Below are 24,673 nucleotides of genomic sequence, written 5' to 3' on the forward strand. Positions count from 1 at the left end.
AGCTCGTCGCGCCTTGCCAGTAGCTGATTTCGTTCACTCAAGCCACGTTTGAGAGCGGGCACAGTCGTGGCGCGCGAATGCGCTAGTCACGTGATTTTTTTTTTTGTATTTCGCGGGCTTTCTTTGGAGCTCGGAAAAAAGATACACGTGAGGTTTTCTTTACCGCAAATACATGGAATGGGGGTTTCTGAAGGTGCTCTCCAACTTTTCTAATCCCATTTTCTGTCTAAAGTCAATATTTACGCATTTAGAAAAATTATCTTAATTGCTAATTAATTAATTGCAAAACAAAAAATTGCCTATGATGCGCAAGCCGGTTGGTAGATGTATGTAAGTGGTTTCTCTGGCCTACCTCAAATATTTTATTTTTTAACTCTTGGCTAAAGTTAGCGTGGACACCCTGTATATGACGGAAGTCAACAGTTACCGGAACCAAGAAGCAAAGGGGATGTTTTTTGTTCATAATTTGTGGAGTTAATCAGTGGGAGATTGATATGGCAATTATTTTTTATTATTGTTTCGAACATAATTTATTACAAAGCAGAATGAAAAACAACCACATGCCGCCGGTTGAATCCGAATCCTCGGCCTCCGAATTCCACATACGGTGCTTTACCAATTGAGCTACAGTGACGGCGGTCCAATCTTCTGCTTTTCGGGGTTTTTAAGTATTTATCCCACCGTCAGCATGTGGTCGTGTTTTCTTCTGTTTTATATTAAATCATATTTGAGACAATAATAAAAAATAATTGCCATATTAATCTCCCATTGACGAACGCCACAAATTATGAACAAAAAACATGCCCCATGCTTCTTGGTTTCCGTGACCGTTGGCTTCCGTCAAGTATGTCATAACGAGCCCCACTTTTCCCTTGCACGTAGTATCTGGCTATATTTTACGTCGGTGCGCGTTGCTGCAAAAAGCGCAACGCCAGACTCGTTCAAGCCGCCGTTATCCGTACAGAGTGTTGAACGTACAGTACCCCATGACACAGGGTTCTTATTTTCGGTACGTGAACATAACACGTTTGTGGTGAGACCAAAGCGTGGTCCCGAGATTAGGTGCATGTCAGGCAAGGGTGGTAGCAAGTTGTACGGCTATTTGCTAGTATTTCTGTTGCCGAAACAAATTTTCTGACGGTTACAGACCAACCACCGTTGAACATGACTTGTCTGTTAAAAATTCCTTGTTACACCTCAATCTCAAATCTTAACTGCCTACAGAGCAATAATAACGGTCCTTAGTCATGGTAAGGAACTACGTCGAGTTCTGCAAGCACAAACAACTCAGCCCGTTCCGCGTGCATAATATTTTATTTTTTGGAAGCACGATAAGCTGTCATGATGCTAAGGGGAGCCCGAAGTACCGCCCGCTACTGATCGAAGCGTGACGACCAATAGGGTGCGCTGTAATAGTTACAGAGACGGTTTCTGTTTGGGGCACGCCCTAATGTACATAAAAAAAAAGCATAACCGCTACAGTACCAATAAAACAATTCGAGTTAAAAGGCGCTCGCATACGTAAAGTATCCTCGAACAGTGTGGAACATAGCTGCTTTCATTCTTTAACCAGCATGTCTTCTAGACGCGGCCTTCCTCTCCCCTATCTTCTTCAGTCGCAGGTAATGCTTTTGCTGTATCGATACGAAAATAAGTAATTGAGAAATCACTCTAATGGCTTGTCCGCACTACACAGGCTTTCAATGGACGTCCAATACTATAGGTTTTGAAATATTACGGAAGTAAACGTTTCTGTGGCGGCTCACTTGGTGCAGGAAGAGATACGGCGAAAATCGCTCGACTATAGATGATATTTAAAAGGCGCCTGAAAAGTACGTCGTTTTATATTCGAGTTTTACGCATTCAGCTCGTATCACAATTGTCTATTACCCCTACTGGGAAAACCATCACGGCGACTGTACTTCTGGACTTAAATTATCCCTCCACCGTGCCTGTTTCATTTTCTGTACATAAATTTTTCCTCCTGGCCTTCCTTCACAACTTTGTCTTGCCGTTCAGTAGCTACGATTTTTCCTTTGCATACGTAGTTTGTGCACGCACGCAATTTCAGCGCGGACCAACGAGCGCTGGTACGTTCCGGACCATTACGAAGAAAGTCCTAACGCTTTTGCACTCGAGTGCGTGATGCTGTGGTTTGGTTAAGTTAGGTTAGGTTGTGAAAGCAGAAGAATGCACTGTCTCAGCCTGGTTGATATGTGGTCTACCTGCAAACAGGCAGAGCGCGCTGCAGATCTGATTCTTTTTGCACAGACTAGTTAAGTTAGTGTAACTTAGAACAACAATGTGAAAAAAGAATTATGTTATCGATGTGCCAGCGCCTATGCCTGTGACCGCCAACGACGACTAAGATTTTGCTCAGCACACTCATATCTTCGGAATAAAGTCAGCCTTTCAGGGTTTACTTTGTTGACTTTGGTTGCTGCGACTTTACTCCATGGTTCCTCGCCTTTATGTTCCAGAAGACGACCAACAGGACATTTATGACCGCCCGTTCATCTACCACAAGCAGACATAATAGAGAGGGCATCTGTATGCTATGTGCGTAATTTCTTCGCCATTGTCCGGCCCGCTACCCTCTGCGTCATGGTGGCCGACTTGAAAGAAGCCACGGCAAGAGTCTTCGCGCATCATTTAATCGCACTGGTCACGAAGGCCCTCCCAAGTATACGAGCAACGGCGAAGTAGTTCCGAAACAAAAAAAAACACAAAAAAACTCGTTAAGCACTGATCAAAGGCGATGCGACGGGTGTGGGCTGCCGATACGCAGGAAGCGATAAATATGAGCGAAAAAAAAAAGTTCAAGGGTGGAAGGGTAGTAGCTGGGGAGTTCTTAGACAACGAGAGGAGATTACGATGAGTTAGGGTGCCGTTTGTAAGCTGTAAATTTAGAAGAAAGGAGGTACGGATTGAAAATTGACGAGGCAGTAAAAAATAAAGACAAAATAAAAAGGAAACAAAGCCGATGCCGAAACCGAAGGATTAAAGGAAATAAACCTAACCAGACGTGCAGTCGCTGATTATTGCCAAATGAAAGGAAGCTAGAAAGTAAGCCAGGATAATGTTAAAACACTCAAAAAGGAAATTGATACACAGAGAGCTTGAGAGGCAGTCCATGGGTCTGAAAGGAGAAGGCAGTAGTCTGGTTGTTCCGCTCCAAGGCAGAAAAAGTTAGTGGTGGGGGCCTGGAGAAAAGAAAGAAAATAATCTGGTTGCCTCAACGAAGGGTACAACAAGCTGCAGCTCTCTGAATTTTCGGCAAAATGAAAGCAATAAAATGGATGAGACGGGTAATTTCGAGATATTTATAGGATAAAGTGGGACGACTAGACAAAAAAAAAAGCAGCTCAAAGATTCTGGAAGAGGCATGGATCTGCGAGTTTCGACTGAGAGCAAGGGATGAGGAAAAGGAAATACAAAAAAAAAGTCTAACCATGGTGGGGCTAGAACGCAGACTTGCATTCTCTGCGCACCGAGATGTCTAGCCCGACTGCAGTCGGAGCATGCAGACAGGATCTCGACTTTGTGACAAAGAAAAGAGAACGCGGATTATGAAAAAGAAAGGATCGCGCCGGCGTCGGGCCTCGAGACGTTTGTGCCATCATGCGAGAGACAGACAAGGACGGGCAAAACGAGAAATGGGCTGCCGTGGACGGAATGGCATTCAGAGATTATACGCGACGTAATGCTCAGGCGCGTGCCTCAATCTGGTCCCCCGAAATACTCTTCATAGCGTCTGTATAAATTATGTTTTAAGGAGGGGGGGAGGGGGGGGGGGGGTATTAGGACAAAAGGGAAGGAAAGAGGAAGAAGTACTAGCACTCACTGCTGATTAATGCAAACAAAACTCTTATTTCATTTTAATATAAAGAAGAAAGAAAACACTTCCTCGGTGGTGAGTGATCTCCTCGGTTTCGCGTGCGACGGACGTTTCAAAACTGAGCTGTGGCGGCTGCTATCATTTCGCGCTACTACTTTGCATGCTTTTGTATGCAAACCATTGATTACCGTCGTTATTCGCAGTGTTAATCAACAACCCTTTTGTCCAAGGATGTGGAAGGATGTGGACGAGAAGAGTTCTATTATACCACAAGTGCAACATTCAGCGCGGAAAAATTACGACCACAAGGAGCTGCCTCGCAGACGCACTTCTGCTCCCACATAACACCCTGGACTTCCAAGTTAGGCGTCCTCGCTACGCGTCTAACTTTGGTCCCACATATGTTCGATGAAATACACTTTAGGTCCAGCTAAAACTCCACTTCCATTTCTTTTCCATGAAACGAGTCTCGTTTTCAGGAAGATCAGGTTGTTTTATGGGGGAACGTGAACCTCTGCATGGGCCTTTTCTCCGTTTGGTACGCAATCAGCGTGGAGAAATCGAAGTACACTGGGGCTTCCTCGGCACCTTTGCCTTTAACGCGGCCTCTAAATAGAGACGTACCTGCATATAGAGCTTGAGGTAGGCGTCGGTGCACTCGTGGGCGTCGTCTGCGCGGTGGTCGTCCATGTGGAACTTGTCGAAGTCTAGCCGCACCCTCTCCAGGTGCTGGGCGTCCTCCATGCCGTAGATGTAGTAGCGGCACACGATGTTCGCCTGGTACGGGAGCGGCCAGTTGGGCGAGTACACCGTGCCGTTGGACTCCTTTCGGCTCAGGATCTTCTGGTCGCACTCTGCCTCGCCGTAAAAGCCGGAGCAAGAAGGAGCAAGAGCACGTATTAATAAAGCGATAGTCGCCAACTGCGCTCTGCTGCCACATCATCACGAAAAAAAAAAATCTTTGGGGTCTTCGCTGATTGGTCGAGACAACTATGACGTCATCAGATCACGTGATGTGCCACCACCCACCTGCCGCCTCCCCTTGCCTGTCTCTCCCCCTGCATCGATTCTAATGCTATCACATTCCCGTACGTAATGTAACTGGGCGACCCCATAGTTTTTGTAACGTTTCATTTCTTGCTTCATTGCTTTTGCTCCTTTCTCAATGGCAGCTGCTGCTTGTGACGTCAGCTGACAACTGTGACGTAAGCAAGCAGCATAGGTCGACGGCTTTGTTAAAAAAAACGGTGTTGACCAATGGCTCAGAGGCGATGGAAGGAAATGGGGAAATTTTTCTCTTTAAAGTTATGGACTCCAATTTTGTTTCTTTTCCGGCCGCAAAATGTATAGCATAACGGAAATTTAGATAATAATTCAGCGAGGATTGACCTGTGTTGAAAAATGTTCGAGGAGGTTTGTTCGAACTCCTGCCGCTTAAGGAGCAATCCTAGTGGGATACTTCGTCGATGTCTATGCGCTCCATTACTCTACTATACGCTCCATAAAGTGAGTAGGTGTGGCAAAATGAAGTCGGCGATATCATTAGTGCAAGTTCTATATAATGTGTCTCAGTGAAACCGTGCTTAAGCCGAACGCACACAAGGCAGTGCTCACTAAGGAACCATCACCGTCAGCCTAGTAGAGCCCCCTACTGTTGAATGGATTTTGCAAGTGTGCTCTAATCATTCCTGTTCTGCCTTAGTAGCGGACACACTATTCTATGAACTTTCCCATTCTTGTCACTCAGGTCAATGTATCGGCCGCCCTCGAAGAAGTGTTTGCTTCAGCAAAGTACCTCTTCTGGCACTCTGACAAGAGAACACAGGCAATCGTTCCTGAGTATTACATGTCCTGACATCTATTCTATTTTATTTCATCTAAGGCACATTCTTCAACCCGCGTCTTCTCTCTAATCCACACTGTCTCCTTACGGTTATTCGCGTCATTTTTCTGAGGAAGGTTATATAGGTGCCGAAAAACGCCGCTACTTAGTTTCGTGCTAGAGTTCAAATTGCGGGTACGATCGGCGAGATCTTACGGGGTATATTCGTGTACGCTCTTGTATATGACGGAGTTCGTCCTCGCAGCGCGTGTGGCAATGCCTGCTTGGGTCTGTTAATTTATCTGCACTGGTATAATAAACGTAGTTGTTCACTTATAACTGCGCTGAATTTTATGCTTCATCTTAAAGCAGCGCGATACACAGGACGAGAGAAAGAAACAAGAGACGACACGAGCGCAATCTAACAACTGAGTTTTATTCCTTGAAGGGTTAGTTATATACGCACCAAACACAACGATAAAACACAGACACACCGCGACAGCCCCCACAAACCCGTCCGCGCATGTAGCGGACAGCAAAAAGCCCCTCATCCCAACAAAGCCATTCAGCATCTTAGCACATGACAAACACCTGTAATCACCCTGTCGCCACACATTCCCCCAGAGCGCGAATCTCTTTTTCTACGAGATTAATGGAAGGCAAGGCGACACATGTTTCAGTCTCCTGGCTTATCAAAAACGCCTCAACTAACTCCCTGCAGGTCCTATCTCGGTGACAGAACAAGATATTCGTCCTGTCCAAATGGGGGAAGCAATCTTTACATTTCCGGCAGTGCAAAGCCAGGTTCGATGACACTGCCCCTTTTACTGACCTGCGGTGCTCAAACAGCCGCTCATTAATACAGCGGCCTGTCTGGCCGATGTACGTCTTGCCGCAGGAGAGCGGTATCGGATAAACGACTCCAGTGTTACAAGCGACCAGTGGTTTTTTGTGGGAAACTGTGCATTGATTCCTTACTTGGTCGTCCCGGCACTCGATCTTCCTCCTTACCGCACTGCATACTCTGCTCAGCTTATCCTTCGCTGTAAAAACCACTTTCACCCCAAATCTCGAGCCTACCTTCTTCAACCGGTGAGACATGCCATGAACGTACGGAATCGCCACGGTTCTTGTAAGCGTGCCGTCTTTTTCTTTTGCTTCTTTGCGACGGTAGATTACTCTTTTCCCTCCGAACATTTTTTTTCCGCCGGCCGTTCTGCATTGTCACGCGTCTGCACTTAGCAAATAGAAACCTTATCGCATCGAAGTGTTTGGTTTAGTTTGGCTTGCATCAAACTATAGTCGCTTTTTAAAATAATTCCCACTTAGTACGCATAGGCATCCTCTTAATCAGAGCGAAGAGGCATTAGTGAGATTACTGCGTCTCTTTTTTTTTGTTCTCGCAGAGCGGGACATTGATATTAAGGTTTACAAGAAGAAAATTGGGAAAATAGACACAAGATTTATTTACCTGAACTGAAGCTAACGTGAAAACTGTAGTTATATAACGAATGACATCATGGTGCTGCTCATCAAAAAGTGCATTAACGAACGCGTTCGAAAATGGCCTTCCCAAGCTCCCCTCGAAAGACCTAATACCTAACAAATGGAGGAACAATCATATCTCTGTGTGCTGGCTAGAGATATAAAACCAGAAAGCCTTAAAAACCCGCTTCCACCGCCAATTTTACGGCATAAAGACAGCCCATGCTAACGTAAAAACTCCAAAAACAAGAGGGAAGAAAAAGTAAAGAAAGCACAGCAGCCGGCTGTATTGCTGGGCGCATAGAGTTTCTTACTATTACCTAGAGGGAAAGCTGGCAGCCCGTCTATGGGAGTTTGCATGGCGACCCCTCGAGACCACTTCAGCCACCATGGGCGCTCAAAGCATCATGGGGCGGTGAGCTACTTGTTGCGGAACTGCAACTTTTGGCCAAAAAATAATAGAAAAATTAAGCTGTTTGATAACTACAAACGTCCTAATATTCAATATCTTGTCTAATGATTGCAACAAACGAGCAGAAAAAGCATTTAAGTGCAAAGTTTGCCCAAAATAAGAGACGACTCGCTCTCCTATTGGTCAAGTAATGAACACTATAACAACTAATATTTCGTAATTAACAAACGCATTTTTAAAAGTAAATATGTTTAAAAATAATGTTGTTACTTAGATACTTGAAGTTTTTTAATAGCATTTCGGAAAAGTGAAACCTTTTATTGGCGTCGTGTGTCTATGCGTTTTTACTACTATGTTTTTTGCACACTGCGTCCGCGCGAAAGTCGTCTGCGCACACACGAACAGCGTTTTTGAAATAAAGAATCTTAGTAATGACACTTCGTGTTCCTGAAAAACTACGACTGTTCCGCAACAAGTAGCTCACCGCCCCATGATGCTTTGGGCGTCCATGGTGGCTGAAGTGCAGCGCCGCCAACTTTCCCTCTAGGTAATAGTAAGAAACTCTACGGCTGGGCGATCGAGGGACGAAGAAAACTCGTAAAAGGCCCACGGAGCGCCGACGACCTATAAGAGGTACACCAAGCCTGCCCCGGGGGCCTCTTCCGACATATAAACGCCGCTTTTACCTATACCTGCTCCGTATGCCCGCAGTTTACAAGAATAGTCTTTGCAGAACCTAAAAGAAGAAGAAAACGCTAGGCAAGCAGGGGAAACGCGCGGACGTTAAGAAAGAAGAAAAAAAAAATGAATGCGAGGGGGAAGTGGGGGGGGGGGGGTGGAGGGGGAAGTGGGGGGGGGTGGGGGGGTCGGAGGAAGAGGGGGTGGAGAATAAATAAAGGAAGCAACTCACCGGTTCCCCGAATATGCTCGCCGTCATTTTTCTTGATGAAATCTGGATAGAGCGAGAGAGGGAGAAAAATATATGTTTAATGCAGAAACGCGGAGTTTAAGCTGATGCGAGCATACACACAAGAGGAATGCAAATACGGCCAGACAGGGAGGAAGTTGGGGCCACTCGAGGAGGGAAAATCCTCCCGGAAAAGAATGAGGAAAGGGGATTCGTAAGAAGGGGAAGGAGGACAGAAGGAGCAGGGGGAAGACGAGGACTAGGAAAGGCTTCTTTCCCGCCAGGCACGTTAGGCAAATCACTGCAAATGACGTGGATTCCATTCCCTCTGGTGGTGGGAAAGGGAAGGAAGCGGGAGGGAAAGAGAGAAGGAAGGTGGTCGGCGGCTATTTACTAGGCAGCAGGGCCTCGGGAGTTCCTAGCGTGAAACGCGATATCGCGCTCGGGACTCGCCGGATTTCGGTGCGTAGAGACGTCGGGGCCCCGAGTGATGTTTGTCCTTTTCTTTTCTGCTCGAAAAAATGCGCCAGGCAGACAAAGCTTTGTCCGGTGCGCACATACGCTAGCACAGAAGATACTTTTGCCGGGTTCCTTTTTTTTTGTTCTTGCGTTGCTTTCTTTCGTGTTGCTGCGTTGTATTGGGCGGCCCGTTGTTCCCAATCCTCCGTTGAGTTCGTCGCGACCTTAAGTTCGCCGACCCGTGACTCGTATTTACCAATCGTACCAGGCAAGCCTAAGCACTCGGGACTTTCGCGTGCCTTTGGATGCGAAGCACCGCAGAGATTAACCGAAAGAGACCACATCCACCGAAAATTGGGCAAATAGGCGTAAAGACGTAATTTTGTTATTAGTAATGCTAAATACGAAGAATAACATATCTCATCAGAAAAAAATAACTCGTCATTATCATCACTATCTTCATCATCATCTGCTGCTGCTGTTACGAAGACAGCAGAACAAAGGCCTTCCCCAGCGAACCCCTCTTAAGCCTCTCCTGAGTGAACCACAGCCGCCATACCAAGAAAATTATTTTATCTGCCCTGTGACTGTCCACCGCCCCCGGCTACGTCTTCGGACCCTTGGAATCAAATTGGGAAAAACATATCACGAAACGCAAATGAGGCAGGGAATCGAATCGAAGAACTAAGCGTCTGAACGCACCGTTCAACTGCAACACAGCGTTTGTCAATGTAATCGATTCGAAGAACAAAGCGTCTGAACGCGCCGTCCAACTGCACCACAGCGTTTATCAATTCAATCGATCGCGACGAACTTAACACGTATAATGGTGCTGAACCTGCCGGCTACGCCTGAGACGACAGGTAATCATGCACAAAGGGGGATCATATACCCGAAGGAGTCTTTCACGTCACAGCGATGCGTCTTAGGCGTGCAGCCAATCGCATGAGCTAACGGGGTAGTCTCCGGCCAATCACGAACCGAAACGAGGTTATTGAGAGACATCGTTAGCCAGACGTTCATTTCATGCGTAGTATGCGCTCATTGAACATAGGGGGCACTATCGGCCCTCTTAACTAAGACCCCCACAAGGACTGCAACGAACCAAGTAACCTGGATCCACACCAATCCTACGCCCTTATTTCAGCTCCATCTCCAAAACCAGCGGCTTCAGACGTTATTTCTCAATTAACAAATAACTACGTAACTCATCAATCGGTTTTACTTGCGGCATAAAATCGTTTGTCTAAGAATAAGGCTAAATCAGCTGTTGGGCACGTGTTCGGAGACGTTTGCCTCTGAGAACGAGGCTCAATAAAATTATCCATCGTGGTCAGAGCTCCCCGGTTATCGAGTAAATTTTACATCGCTGCATGAAGAATAAGCACGGCAGGGTATCCATTTGCTTGTCTGGCATTGCGAATCTCATCGGTCGAATGTTCTTTCATGTCTGTAACTTGTTAGCAGTTCACATCAAATTAGCGGCGCTTCTCTAGCCGCATAGCCGGGTGTGCCAGCATTCCGGAGCGTAATCTAATTTAATCTATCCTGATATATCGGGCGACTCGCGAAAAGGCTTAGTAATCCAATTTAGCTGTTTTATCTCCTTGTCTGCAACACGTGGGTATAAGTGTACAGGTACGGAGAGGGTGGGCACAACAAAGGGCCGCGTAAGAACACAAGAAGAATTTGCGCAATAAAACCGTCTCATTCCTGGCCAAAGCCAGATGAATGCAAGGCTTTAGTAAAGTGAGGGTAAATTAAAAAAGGAAACTGCGTTAAGGTGTACAGGCACAAGAATTCGAACGTAGGAAAACGATATGATTTGTTTCATGAGCGTAAGCAGATGCCTTCTAGCAGGTTTCAGTCGCAGGCGGTAAGTGGAACATAATTTAGTAATATGATAATTTAGTAATATCGTGTCCAAGGAGCCGCTCGGCATTTCGACCAGCACCAAGTGACGTCAAGGCGCATTTTTTCCTATTACTGTGACGACACCGAACCCACTGGTTTTTCATAGGATCAATCAGTGCTTATTGGCGACGCCGACGTCATCAGGGTTGCCATAGTCCAGCTTGGACGCTCGACCGTGACGTCAAAGTGCACTTCAGAGCTGGCGCAGACCGAGACCAAAACTGACAATACAAAATCGTTTGTAATTAATCATTAAATCTGCGCACTGGTGTTTTAAGCTCATTTTCATGAGTACAGGTCCATAAGCCTCTTTCAAGGCGCACGCACGCACGCACGCACGCACGCACGCACGCGCACACCCACCCACACACACACACACACACACACACACACACACACACACACACACACACACACGCACACACACACACTCACACACACAAAACTGGCAGCCAAAAACTTTATCTCCATACCCCTTTAACACTAACCTTAGCAGAGTAACTGCCGGGCTCCTTTTCTGATAAAAAAAAAGATGTTATTGAATTTGAACTTTCATTTATTTTTAAATTCCTTGCAAGCTCTCCACAGACATTGAGGGAGAGGAACAATATACAGAAACAAACGCAAAAATTACAAAAATAAACAAGCTGATGTAAACATTGAATTAAGAAGAGGCAGAGAAAGGTATTAAAGCGAAAAGAATTTACGTGACATTTAAACAGCACCATACAAAATCATATTAGTCATCAACAAAGCATTAAAAGAGACACACGAGCAATCAAACGCAATTTAGCGATACAATAGCCGTAAGTAGATGTGGACACAAATACGGTTGACTGCGCTTTTTACGGCTTCATAAGCGAATACGATAATTCCAACATTATTACTTTTATTACTTTGACTATAATAGGCTATATCTTCTGATTATACTCTGATTGAAGATGGGAAACACATATCTAAGATATATTCTATGAAAGAACGGTTTTCTCGCCTTTCAACGCGAAAAATGAAGGTTCTCCAAGTTGTTGTGCTCTCACCCCTTCTCGTTTATTCGCTTCGGCGACACCTTCGAGCGCATTAGTCGGTAATCGAGGTGGCAATCTGCAGCTGCCGGCCGTGAAGCTGCAAATCACCTGCCGAGCCTCCGTGATTTCCTCCTCCCTCGATCGCTTTTCGCACGTGGCAGCGATTACAAATCGATAGATCGATCGGGCATGACGTCGTAGCCTCGGAGTTTGCGATCTCTCAGGAACATTCGTCGCTACGGGACGAGTTCTCGAGAGTAACGAACGAAAGGGAAAGAAATAACTAAAGAGAACGATATGACCTGTGTTGTTACCGTCGTTCGGGAAGCGTTCGCGTTCCTGAGCTCATTCAGAACGGACGGCGATCTATGAAGCAAAACATGGCATGGATGCTGTGCGTAGAGCCAGATGAACGAAGCTAGATATGCCAGTTATGTTCGCAGTATTTCATATGTTAGCTTAGGCGTGAAGCGTTCAAGCTTACTAGGACATTTCAAGTTAATTGTTGTGAGGAGCTCATTATGGTCGAATGCCAGATTATATAGAAAGAGCACCCGCTTCTCAAGGTATCTTTCTCTGGCTTTTAGCTCGTAACTTCACATGAGTGCGTCAGTTCGAGTTCGTTAGGCCGATCCAGAACAGGCAATATCGGATGCGTTTTAAAGCGAAAGCCATACTTCACGAAAAAAGCTGCAAAAACCGATTCACCGCTGAAGCCTGCCTTTGACCTTGAATAAATAAATAAGTAAATATTGCCGCGACTGGGATTCGAACCCGCGGCGGTGCGAACAGATCAGCTTCGCTGGCCACTGCACGAGAGCACTATGCTATCGTTGCATTTTTTTTTCTTTCATGGTATTTATTTACACGGTTTTGTATACAAAGCATATATATACATATGTGTGTGTGTATATGCACACACAAAAACAACTATTTACAGAGCACCTAGGTAGGAGCTACGTGGCAGAAAAATAATAGTAACATATTGTAACTAAAAGGCCGGTAAGGATATACAGCGCATCAGGCGAGGAAACCAATCCGGTACAAAGTCCAATTTTTTGTAAATGTCCGTTACCTGCAGCAACATTCGTCTAAAGTGAATTCTGGGCGAAACAACAGGTTCAACGTTGCGATCTTGCATGCGCGTTTTCCAGAGACTATGAAGTCCAATCAGAAGAATCATATCATAAGGATTCGAGTCAGGTTGGGAAACAACAAGGTAGCGCACACTGTAGGAATTTAGGAGAAAATCTTTCTGTAGCGTCCTTTGCAACACATCCCAAAACAAAACCGCTTCTTTGCAGTCTATAAAACAATGTTCAATTGTTTCAGGCACATTGCACAAGCGACAGTTGACAGAAGACACAAAAATGTTTTTCCTGTCGAGCCACGTCTTGACAGGTAGAGTTTCAGTGTGTAATTTATAGAAAAATGTTTTGGTGCAAGGAGAAATTGGCATTTTACGCACTCGCTTTAAAACATCATGACCCATGAGCCCAACGTAGACGGAACGATACAGTGGGGGCGGGAAGAGCATGGATATCAAATCCCTGTACAGATTTTTGCGCGAGACAGAATATAAGTACTCATTTGAAAACCAAACTGTCAAAAAACGCACGGAGGCATAAACTTCCTGCATAAAGCCTAGTAAACGGGGTCGTTCAGTAAAATTGGAAGAAACTACTAAGTTCGGAAGTAGAGTCATAAAGTTAACCTGCAAGAATGCTCTAATAATCGGAAGGGAACAAGCACGAAAAAAGAAGAAACGGGCAACCAACTGTCTCACATACAGGTGCTCTAGGCCCAGGCCTCCTGCACAAACAGGCCTGAAAAGGTTATCACGCCGCATGGGCTCAAATTTGGAGGACCAAATAAACGTCGGAAATATACGATGGAAACGCTGTATGTAATGTCTGGCGCAGTGAAGGACCTGGAGTACGTAATAAATCCTTGTTGCCAGAAAGGTGTTGCAAGCCTGGGCTCGACCAAAAATTGAGAGGCGATGCGGTACAAACGTCTGAGCATAACGCTCAACAGCCGGAACTCGCTCTCTCCAGTAATGGGCACTGGATTTGTAGGCATGAAGTGGAACGCCAAGATATTTAGGAGGCACACAAGACCATTCTATGCCAGCGTACAGAGGTGGAGTTGTGCCCCATGAACCAAACCATAGGCCAGAACTTTTGGAGCGATTCATTTGAGCACCAGAAACGATGCCGAATTGATCTATTGTGGACAACACATCATCAATGCTGGGCTTGTCAATGCAGAAAAATGCAAGGTCGTCAGCATATGCCAGCAATTTGACTTCATTACCCAAAATAGGGAACCCATGGATATTACTGTTACGCAAAACACTCAAACAAAGCGGTTCCAGGTAAAGAGCAAAAAGTAGAGGAGACAACGGACAGCCTTGCTTCACAGAAGAGCGGATTGGCACAGGGTTCGAGAGCTGGCCATTAATGATCAATCGTGTTGAACAGTTGCTGTAGCAAAGCTGCACCCCTTTAAGTACAGTAGAACCCACGTTTGTTCGCTCTAGAAGTGAAGAGAGTTCGCCATTCATTTCTGTTTTCACTTCTATGCTATCGTTGCAGCGCAGCACACCCAGTGTTCAACTGCAGCACTTTCGCGCTGTGCATTGCACATCCCCGTCTTCACCAACTTCAACCTCCGGCAAGAACAGGTCAGACCAACTTAACATCGATTAGAGCTTTACCTGAATCTAATATCATCGCCAGACGTGCCGACGACCCATAAAAGGAAGAAAATGAGCCAATCAGGCTAAACACATGCTTTCGAGTACACATGCTCTCGCATGTGTGTGCTCGATTTAACTACGTTAAAACCCTGCCAGTTTTATGGAACCGTGGTCTGTTCTGATTGGCTGCGCTGACAGAAACGAATTCCATATCTTCAAGCGATGCGAGGTTCGCGCACTCGCCTTTAGTCGTCGGCTTTCGATCAGGTATACCGATAATGGAAGCTGACGGTACAGACTCTCCTGTGAAAAGATGCGACTCCAGAGCGAGAAGTTGCATCGACTGCCTGCAGGCGTCGTCTGGCTGGCCGCGTCCCAGATGGGTGGAGAGCGTTGTCCGTATATTCGAAATTTTGGATTGCCGGATCGAATATCCTCTTGTTCGATGCGCTGAACGAATCAAATAGAGCATGCTAAAAATGATTTGAAAAAAATCCAATACGATCTTAAGTCTTCGAATAGCCTTAGGATAATTAGGCGCCGCCGCCGAAAGTGCTGACGCACTGTCAAGCCGCTGCTAAGAGCGGCGGCCGTTCACTTCGCCACGGTCAGATGGCACGCTCCGTTTGCTCGAAGCGCCGTTGAGAGCGCTGCAATATGGTAGCGCACGAGCGCGGTCACGTGGTATTTTTTCATATTTCGCGGTCTTTCTTTAGATGCCGGAAATAAGAACCCCGTAGGAGATACCATGCTACAATAAACTGGATCGGTTTTATAAACGTGCTCTACAACCTAACGTAATGGTCTTCACACTAAAACGAATCTTTGAAAACTTGCATAATTCATCCTAGTTCATTAACTAATTAAGCGCAATAAAAAAATATTCTGAGGAGCGCCACAAGATGGCGAAAAATGCATCGTAGGTTTCAGCTGGCTGCGGTTTACCGCTTTTTTTAAATCCTTGGTTCAAGTTACGTGAAACACCCTGTATAATCACCCACGAAGCCAAAATAGATGGCATGATTCCTGAAGACGCTTCAGAATAGCATACTACGCGCCTTGTCTGGCTCCGCTATTTACCATATAAAACTTTGGCTTCGCCAGATCCTCCGTCAACAGTCAGAAAAGATGAGTCTTCCGCGTCCAGCGCAGAGAGTGAGCGTGGTGATGCCCACGAAAGAAAGCAGTTAAAAAAAAAAACGAAGAGAATTTGAGGCGAAATGAAGGAAGTACGCTGCGCTGCGTGTGATTACAAATTAAAAAGAGGATGGGAGAAATGAGGAAATCGAGAGAGATAGAAGAGACAGAAAAGAGGAGAGTGAAAGAAGTTAAAATACGATAGCAAGCGTAAACAGGGATGACAGCCACAACACGCCGTGCTCCAATCTCAACACGCACGCACGTACTCTCTCTCTCTCTCTCTCTCTCTCTCTCTCACACACACACACACACACACACACACACACACACACGCACGCACGCACGCACGCACGCGCACACACACTTGAGCGCTTTCTCTTCTACAGACACACACTCTCTCCATCCTTTCTTTGAATATAGACATTCACACGATCCCTTACCCTTTCTCTCACGCAGACGCACAATCTTTCTCTCTTTCATTACATACAAATACACAACCTCTCTCTTTTTCGGTTCCGAGACATCACATCTCTCTCCCTCTCATGCAATCGCTAACACAAAACCCACGCACGCACATACAACAGTCACTCCCTCACAAACACCCACGCACGTCGTCGGAGCACTTCGCTCTTCTCGTTTGCGCAGAGTGCGCTCGCTTTGTACGCCAAACCGTCGCGCGGCCGCGTCTCGGCGGGGCGGCGTTTCTGGGCCGCCACCGCAGCCGTGGCAGGTAATCGATGGATCTCGTTGCCGATGACGAGGGCGGACGACGACGAGCGCGCCTCTTCTCACAGCTCCCTTTTGCGCCGCCGCCGCCGCCGCAGCAGCAGCAGCAAGGCGCAAGAAACAGCAGCAAAAGAAAAAGGAGGATGAGGAACAGCCGAGAGGAAGCGGAGAGAACGGAGAGCGCAGGCGGGCGCTTTTTACACGTCGAAACGGGAGTGAATTAAGCCAATCACATTTCGGGCAGGCGTGCTTGCGGGCGCCCTCTTTCTGCCTTCGAACAGAGAGAACGAAACACGAGCGACGGAAAAAAGAGGGGAGAAGGGAGAACACGAAACGGCGGCTTCGAAAATCTGTCGGAGTTTTACTCGCATCCTTCTTCTCTTGCTCCCCTTTTTTATCTCCTTTTTAATCCTCCCCCTTTGTTCTCTGCTCCTCACGTTTCGAGCCTCCTTTTCCGTTTAATTTCGTTCTTCCATTCTCCGCTTTCCAGTCACTCCCGATTTTTCTGCGCGAAAGTTCAGTCGGCGTCGTCACGGGTTTGGGCGCCTCTTGTCGAGATAACGTTGGCAAATTAAGCCAAGAAGTGGCGTCCAATAAGGTTTCGATACTTGTAATGCTCCCTATATTCCTTAATATGTGGAAGTGAAAGCCGTAGGAGGGCTGACGTAGTGATAACATTTTGAAGGATTTAAGCATCCTTCTACCTTGCATTTTGATTTAGAGCTGCTCTTTTGCAATTAAACGGCGGTGATTTTGACGCTAACCTGTTGTTCATTCATCTGCACTTTAGCTCGTATTTGGTCGGCAGCGTTGCTAAGTAACTCAGGGGAGGAATTGCAGAGCATGATTGAGGACGTAGGCAGGCAAAGCAGGACGGTGAGTATAAAACGTATTATGAAGAAAACTAATGCTCAGCAATCTAGAAAGGGAGCAGCAGTTTACAATAGACATCGAAGCACTGGAAGAGATAGGGGAATACGCTTACTTAGGGCAGGGAGTGACCGCAGATCCGGACCATGAGAATGAAATAATTGGAAGAATAAGAACCGGGTGGAGTGCATCTGACACTCTTAGGACATGAATAAAAATTTTCCAGTATCTCTCAAGAAGAAAGTATTAAACAGTTGCTAGTTCTAACCTAAGGGGCAGAAACGCGGAAGCTTACGGAAAGGTTTGAAATTAAGTTTAGGGGAGCGCAGCATGGTATAGAAGGGGAAATGATAAGTGCTACGACAAGAGAAATGAAGAGAACAAAGTGGGTCAGGCAACAAAGGTGATTTAATGGTCTTCTAGTTGAAATTAAGAGCAAATGGGCATGGGCAGGGCACATAATGCGATCCCAAGATAAGGAATAGTCCCTGGGGGTAATGGAGTGGATAGCACGGTCCGAATAATGTCAGGTTGGAGGATGACATAAGGAAGTTATTGGGGATAGGGTGCCGTACCTCAAGGAGAGACGTCTTTCCGATTGGCTAAAGCTAATTTTTTCTGATTTTCCCCCATGTCTGTGCAGGGTCTTATAAGCGTGCGTTTTGCAAGCGTAATTCCAATTTTATTGTCGCTGTTTGTTTTGTGATGAGTCGCTTGGTTACGGTGGTATTTAATTTATTCAGTCAGAGCGTACAGGAAGGTGTACGTAACTTTCTTTGTGTCGGCCTAGGTTACTGCTTGGATATAATGCACCGTAAGTGTTGGAATTTACATTTTGAACCCTTTGCGATACACCGCGTAGAATAATTTTAAGCAAGGCACGTGAAATGAATACAGAAAACCGTTTTTACGATGGGCGCTCTTGCTTTTAAAGCAAGCGCAAGTGTGGGCCCTGAAGGTATATGTATCCGTTAGCTTGTTTTGCATGTGTCGGCGTTTCTAAATACCCTAATTTAAGATGAATTGTTTAAGTTATGACTTATTCTTGCAGGAATGAGTCACAAGATGTACAGCTGACATCACAAAAACAGTGCAGAGTATTGGCGGGGATATATCGGGATCCGACAGAAATTGTTTTATTTCAGGGAGGGTTCCATTATTTTTCCCGCTGTTTAGTCATGTTCGTTACAAAAATCTCAAAATTTGAGTATTTTTCCCGAGTAGGACCATAATTCGTAACTGAAGGGGTAAACATTTAATGAATGCACAGCAGTACGACGGTGATGTCCTTGCTTGAACATCAGTGATAAAAACACGGCCAGCGCGCCAGACTGGGCGTTGGAAATAATTGTCTAAAATCTTCCTCTCTGTTCAATGCAGACATTTTAAGTTGCCAAACTGTACTGCTTCTTACTTTCTTCCAGGACTGCTCTGTTTAAAGTCTGCAAATAAGTATTTTGAATGCCTCGGTGAATAAAAACACCTTGTCTGAAAAAAAATTGTAGCTCTTCGAGAAACTGATGAGAAGCGCAGTTTAACAGAATTTAGAATTTGGAAGTCCAGGTCGGCTAGGAAGATATTTTGTTTGAATGAACTTTAACCAGCTCTGTTAAGGTACGTGCAGGTGAACGAGCAAATTTTGCTGCACGTTCATCTATTTAGGAATGACTTTTAGCCTGCAAAAAGGAAGACGACTTAGTATCATGTTGCTTGGGAAAAGAGAGAGAGAAATTAATGTGCGACAAATTTCCACCGCAAAACTAAAGATGAGTGCGCAAGGCTTTATGTCTTTTAAACCAGAAATTAAAGGCCATTGAAACTGGCCACTTGATTATCAAGATTTTATTCCGCCTTTGACCATGATAACTATACTATTAGCAGATAGAGTAAACATACATAGCAGGTCTCGCATTATACACGCGATGCCGCTTGAAGCGGGCAGCGCAGGAACAGTAAATTACATTGTGCGAATAATTTATAATTCTCTTTGCCTGTTGTGGCCACGGAAACATTTTACATTCAGCGGTTCTCGGTAATTTCTGATGAAAAAATTTCAAGTTTTTTTTTCTTTTAAATTGTTTATCTAAAACTGCCTGTTTCATAAATATATGCGTTGCAGCTGTCGAGCCAGACCAACTCCACATTCCTCATGCATTTTTAAACACTGCTCACTCCCAAAGCCTTGTTCGCTGTTCTCCGCCATTACAAGCTTTTAAAAGAACCTTCCATGTGAAGAGAAAAAAGAGCACAGACTGCAGAGTCAGCGAATCGTGCGGCTCAAAGCACGCGCCCAGGACGACACTGCTGTCTCGACCTATGGCGAACTCACCTGTCGAAAGGCGTCCACCGAATCAGCTCCCCCGGGTACGACGACCCGATTCAATTAGACCCGTTTTTTTGTCTCCTCAGCAGTCGACAAAGTAATCAGAGATAGAAGAGCGTTTTATACAAAAATAAAAAAGGTATCGACGGTTTGCTCTCTGTCGTTCGAGAAGCAAAAACGTAATCGCCGCAGAAAGCGAAAAACTGCGTCAGCAGCATGCAAAGCCAGCAACGAAATGAGCTGACTAGGGCTCGTTCTGATTGCGCAAACACAGTCTGCAAGTTTCATGGTTGCAAATGCTTCCCTTTCATGCAACGACTGCGCCGGACCGAGCGAAGTAAAAGCACGTTCTCTCCTTGTTGTTACGAGGTTCTATATTTGTACTCGCTCCGAAGCTCGTTAAGAAATTTCGTAGTTTCCTTCGGGATCGTGGTTTTCGTTCTTCGATGTTTGCGCAACCATCGCGTAGGCTGCCTAGTGCACAGAGTTGCTTTGCAGATGGCTGCCTGCAGGGGCTATTCGCAGCCATCCCAGAGGAAAAAAGACATTCTAACGCACCCAGAAGCGCACTATGCTATGTGCCAGTTATGCATCGATAAAATGGATGGAGTACGTTGCTTCTATTCAGCAAAGTGCACTGGGAATTTATGGTTTATGATTTATGGAGGATTTAACGTCCCAAAGCAACTCAGGCTATGAGGGATGCCGCAGTGAAGGGCTCCGGAAATTTCGACCACCCGGGGTTCTTTAACATGCACTGAAATCGCACAGTACAAAGGCCTCTAGAATTTCGCCTCCAATGAAATTCGAGCGCCGCGTCTAGTATCAAACCCGCGTCTTTCGGGTTAGCAGCCGAGCGCCATAACCACTGATCCACCGCGGCGGGAATCCGTATGCATCGCTGTTACGTGCCGTATTACGTGCAGAAATTTTGAAGTAATTAAAGGTGTTCTACTAGTTATCCTTAACACTATCATTTCTACTGGTATAATACCTGCTTCAATGAAAACTGCTAAAGTTATACCTTTGTACAAGGGTGGCTCCAGAAACATTATGAGTAATTACCGACCTATCTCTATTCTACCATGCATTGGCCAAATTTTTGAGAAGCATCTATTACTCACCATGACGAATTTTTTGAATATGCACAGTGTTCTATCACCTTGTCAGTACGGCTTTATAGCAGGAAAAGGAACAACGGTTCTTCTTGAAGAATTCTCTGACGTGCTAAATTCAGCTTTTGATAAGAATCAAGTCGCATGTTCTCTTTTTCTGGACGTTAGCAAGGCTTTTGATAGTATCTGCCACGTTCTTTTGCTTGATAAACTTTCTGCGCTGGGATTTCGAGGTTCGTTTTTGGAACTGCTTACTAACTTTTTACAAGATAGGCGCCAATATGTGTCGATTTCAAGATTCCATAGCGATTTCACGGCAATTGCCTCTGGAGTCCCGCAAGGTTCTATATTAAGTCCTTTATTATTCAATCTATACGTTAACGACCTTGCTAACAGTGTGCCATCTTTGCTGTTTCAGTATGCTGATGACACTGTTATTGTTGCATGTGCAAAGAAATACACTGATGCTGTTACAGCATTACAGATAGCTGCTATTAAAGCCATGGACTGGTTTAAGTTTAATCTTATTAATGTTAATACTTCTAAAACAAAACTGATCTGTTTTCATAACCCATTAAAACAAGTTGAATTAACTGACCTTGTTTATTTGCATACTTCCTCTTGTCTTAATTGCAACTGTGTACCAGTTGAATATGCGCATTCGGTCAAATATCTTGGCCTGACCTTCGACAGTGATCTCTCTTGGAAATCGCACCTTTCTTTTGTTTGCCAAAGGCTTCGTGCTGTATCGTGTGTCCTGCATAACATTAGATATTTTATGCCTTTTTCTGTCCGTAAATGTGTTGTACATGCTCTAGCCTATAGTGTACTTAGGTACGGAATTACTGTTTATGGTCACTGCACGGTTCGCTGGCAACATAGGGTGAATTCGCTTTTGCGTTTGCTTCTAAAGAATATTGCTTACGACCTGTCCATTGGTAATGACATTGATATTTTTAGAAGACTAAAGCTTCCAAGTTTTAACTCTTTATTAACAGAAACTATTGTGCTAAAACACTTCTGGTACAGTCAGTTCACCGTTCCATATGTCCCTGCTCGGGATTTAAGACCAAAATACCGCTACTGCATTCCTCGCTCCTCAACCCGGTACGGTAAGCGCACACGTCATTACTATGTACCTGCCTGTTTCAATAGCTTGCCTCCTACTGTACTCCGCATGAAAACTAAATACACCCTGAAAAAAACTTTGCGGTATGTCTCCGTGTTGCTTCCTGCCCCGTAGTTATTTCAGCTATTTACTGTATTAATTTCAAATCACTGTAATCTTTCTTGATGTTGTAATAGTTATATATTTGTTTCATTCTGTTTGGTGACCATTTTCTTTTTTTGCAAAGTTCATTGCAACGTCTCTATTTTCCTTTGTTTTGCCAATGTTAGCTGTCTGCCAGGCGCTGCCACTCAAGCCCTTTGAGGCTTTGGTAGGCCTGATTTATGTTGTCTGGCAATTGACGTGAATAAAAGTTCTATCTATCTATCTATCTATCTATCTATCTATCTATCTATCTATCTATCTATCTATCTATCTATCTATCTATCTATCTATCTATCTATCTATCTATCTATCTATCTATCTATCTATCTATCTATCTATCTATCTATCTATCTATCTATCTATCTATCTATCTATCTATCTATCTATCTATCTATCTATCTATCTATCTATCTATCTATCTATCTATCTATCTATCTATCTATCTATCTATCTATCTATCTATCTATCTATCTATCTATCTATCTATCTATCTATCTATCTATCTATCTATCTATCTATCTATCTATCTATCTATCTATCTATCTATCTATCTATCTATCTATCTATCTATCTATCTATCTATCTATCTATCTATCTATCTATCTATCTATCTATCTATCTATCTATCTATCTATCTATCTATCTATCTATCTATCTATCTATCTATCTATCTATCTATCTATCTATCTATCTATCTATCTATCTATCTATCTATCTATCTATCTATCTATCTATCTATCTATCTATCTATCTATCTATCTATCTATCTATCTATCTATCTATCTATCTATCTATCTATCTATCTATCTATCTATCTATCTATCTATCTATCTATCTATCTATCTATCTATCTATCTATCTATCTATCTATCTATCTATCTATCTATCTATCTATCTATCTATCTATCTATCTATCTATCTATCTATCTATCTATCTATCTATCTATCTATCTATCTATCTATCTATCTATCTATCTATCTATCTATCTATCTATCTATCTATCTATCTATCTATCTATCTATCTATCTATCTATCTATCTATCTATCTATCTATCTATCTATCTATCTATCTATCTATCTATCTATCTATCTATCTATCTATCTATCTATCTATCTATCTATCTATCTATCTATCTATCTATCTATCTATCTATCTATCTATCTATCTATCTATCTATCTATCTATCTATCTATCTATCTATCTATCTATCTATCTATCTATCTATCTATCTATCTATCTATCTATCTATCTATCTATCTATCTATCTATCTATCTATCTATCTATCTATCTATCTATCTATCTATCTATCTATCTATCTATCTATCTATCTATCTATCTATCTATCTATCTATCTATCTATCTATCTATCTATCTATCTATCTATCTATCTATCTATCTATCTATCTATCTATCTATCTATCTATCTATCTATCTATCTATCTATCTATCTATCTATCTATCTATCTATCTATCTATCTATCTATCTATCTATCTATCTATCTATCTATCTATCTATCTATCTATCTATCTATCTATCTATCTATCTATCTATCTATCTATCTATCTATCTATCTATCTATCTATCTATCTATCTATCTATCTATCTATCTATCTATCTATCTATCTATCTATCTATCTATCTATCTATCTATCTATCTATCTATCTATCTATCTATCTATCTATCTATCTATCTATCTATCTATCTATCTATCTATCTATCTATCTATCTATCTATCTATCTATCTATCTATCTATCTATCTATCTATCTATCTATCTATCTATCTATCTATCTATCTATCTATCTATCTATCTATCTATCTATCTATCTATCTATCTATCTATCTATCTATCTATCTATCTATCTATCTATCTATCTATCTATCTATCTATCTATCTATCTATCTATCTATCTATCTATCTATCTATCTATCTATCTATCTATCTATCTATCTATCTATCTATCTATCTATCTATCTATCTATCTATCTATCTATCTATCTATCTATCTATCTATCTATCTATCTATCTATCTATCTATCTATCTATCTATCTATCTATCTATCTATCTATCTATCTATCTATCTATCTATCTATCTATCTATCTATCTATCTATCTATCTATCTATCTATCTATCTATCTATCTATCTATCTATCTATCTATCTATCTATCTATCTATCTATCTATCTATCTATCTATCTATCTATCTATCTATCTATCTATCTATCTATCTATCTATCTATCTATCTATCTATCTATCTATCTATCTATCTATCTATCTATCTATCTATCTATCTATCTATCTATCTATCTATCTATCTATCTATCTATCTATCTATCTATCTATCTATCTATCTATCTATCTATCTATCTATCTATCTATCTATCTATCTATCTATCTATTCAAGGTTCTGGTATGTAGCACTGACTCTGCCCGTACAATCGCGCTCAGTAGTAACTGCAACGCGCCCGCAGTGACCCAACTCCAGTTCCCGCTTTATAGAAAATCAATGCGCATTCGTAGAGAGCACTAAACATGCAAAAAAAAAAAAAACTTGCGGGACACAAGTCCACCTTAAGAGTATGACGCGATAGCAATAAAGTCTCTACGGTCGCTTGGGGTTCCCGGCGCACCCTTTCGCTGATATCGACAGGCTTG

At 43.5% G+C, this 24,673-nt stretch overlaps 1 protein-coding gene across 5 annotated transcripts in view; it reads right to left on the reverse strand.

Annotated features, from left to right (window-relative positions):
• LOC149358957 (cubilin-like) overlaps positions 1-24,673 on the reverse strand; it is a 250,411-nt gene that overhangs the window by 20,076 nt on the left and 205,662 nt on the right. For all 5 annotated transcript variants that reach the window (XM_089571125.1, XM_089571129.1, XM_089571126.1 and 2 more), the window contains 2 exons: positions 8,468-8,509; positions 4,463-4,692 (listed from right to left, as the gene is read on the reverse strand). In XM_089571125.1, the coding sequence (XP_089427251.1) occupies positions 4,463-4,692; positions 8,468-8,509 (272 nt within the window). The remainder of the gene's footprint in view (positions 1-4,462; positions 4,693-8,467; positions 8,510-24,673) is intronic.

The sequence above is a fragment of the Amblyomma mixtum genome, chromosome 2 (assembly GCF_055824585.1).
Source record: "Amblyomma mixtum isolate Tamu chromosome 2, ASM5582458v1, whole genome shotgun sequence".
In the NCBI taxonomy this organism is placed as follows: Eukaryota; Metazoa; Arthropoda; class Arachnida; order Ixodida; family Ixodidae; genus Amblyomma; species Amblyomma mixtum.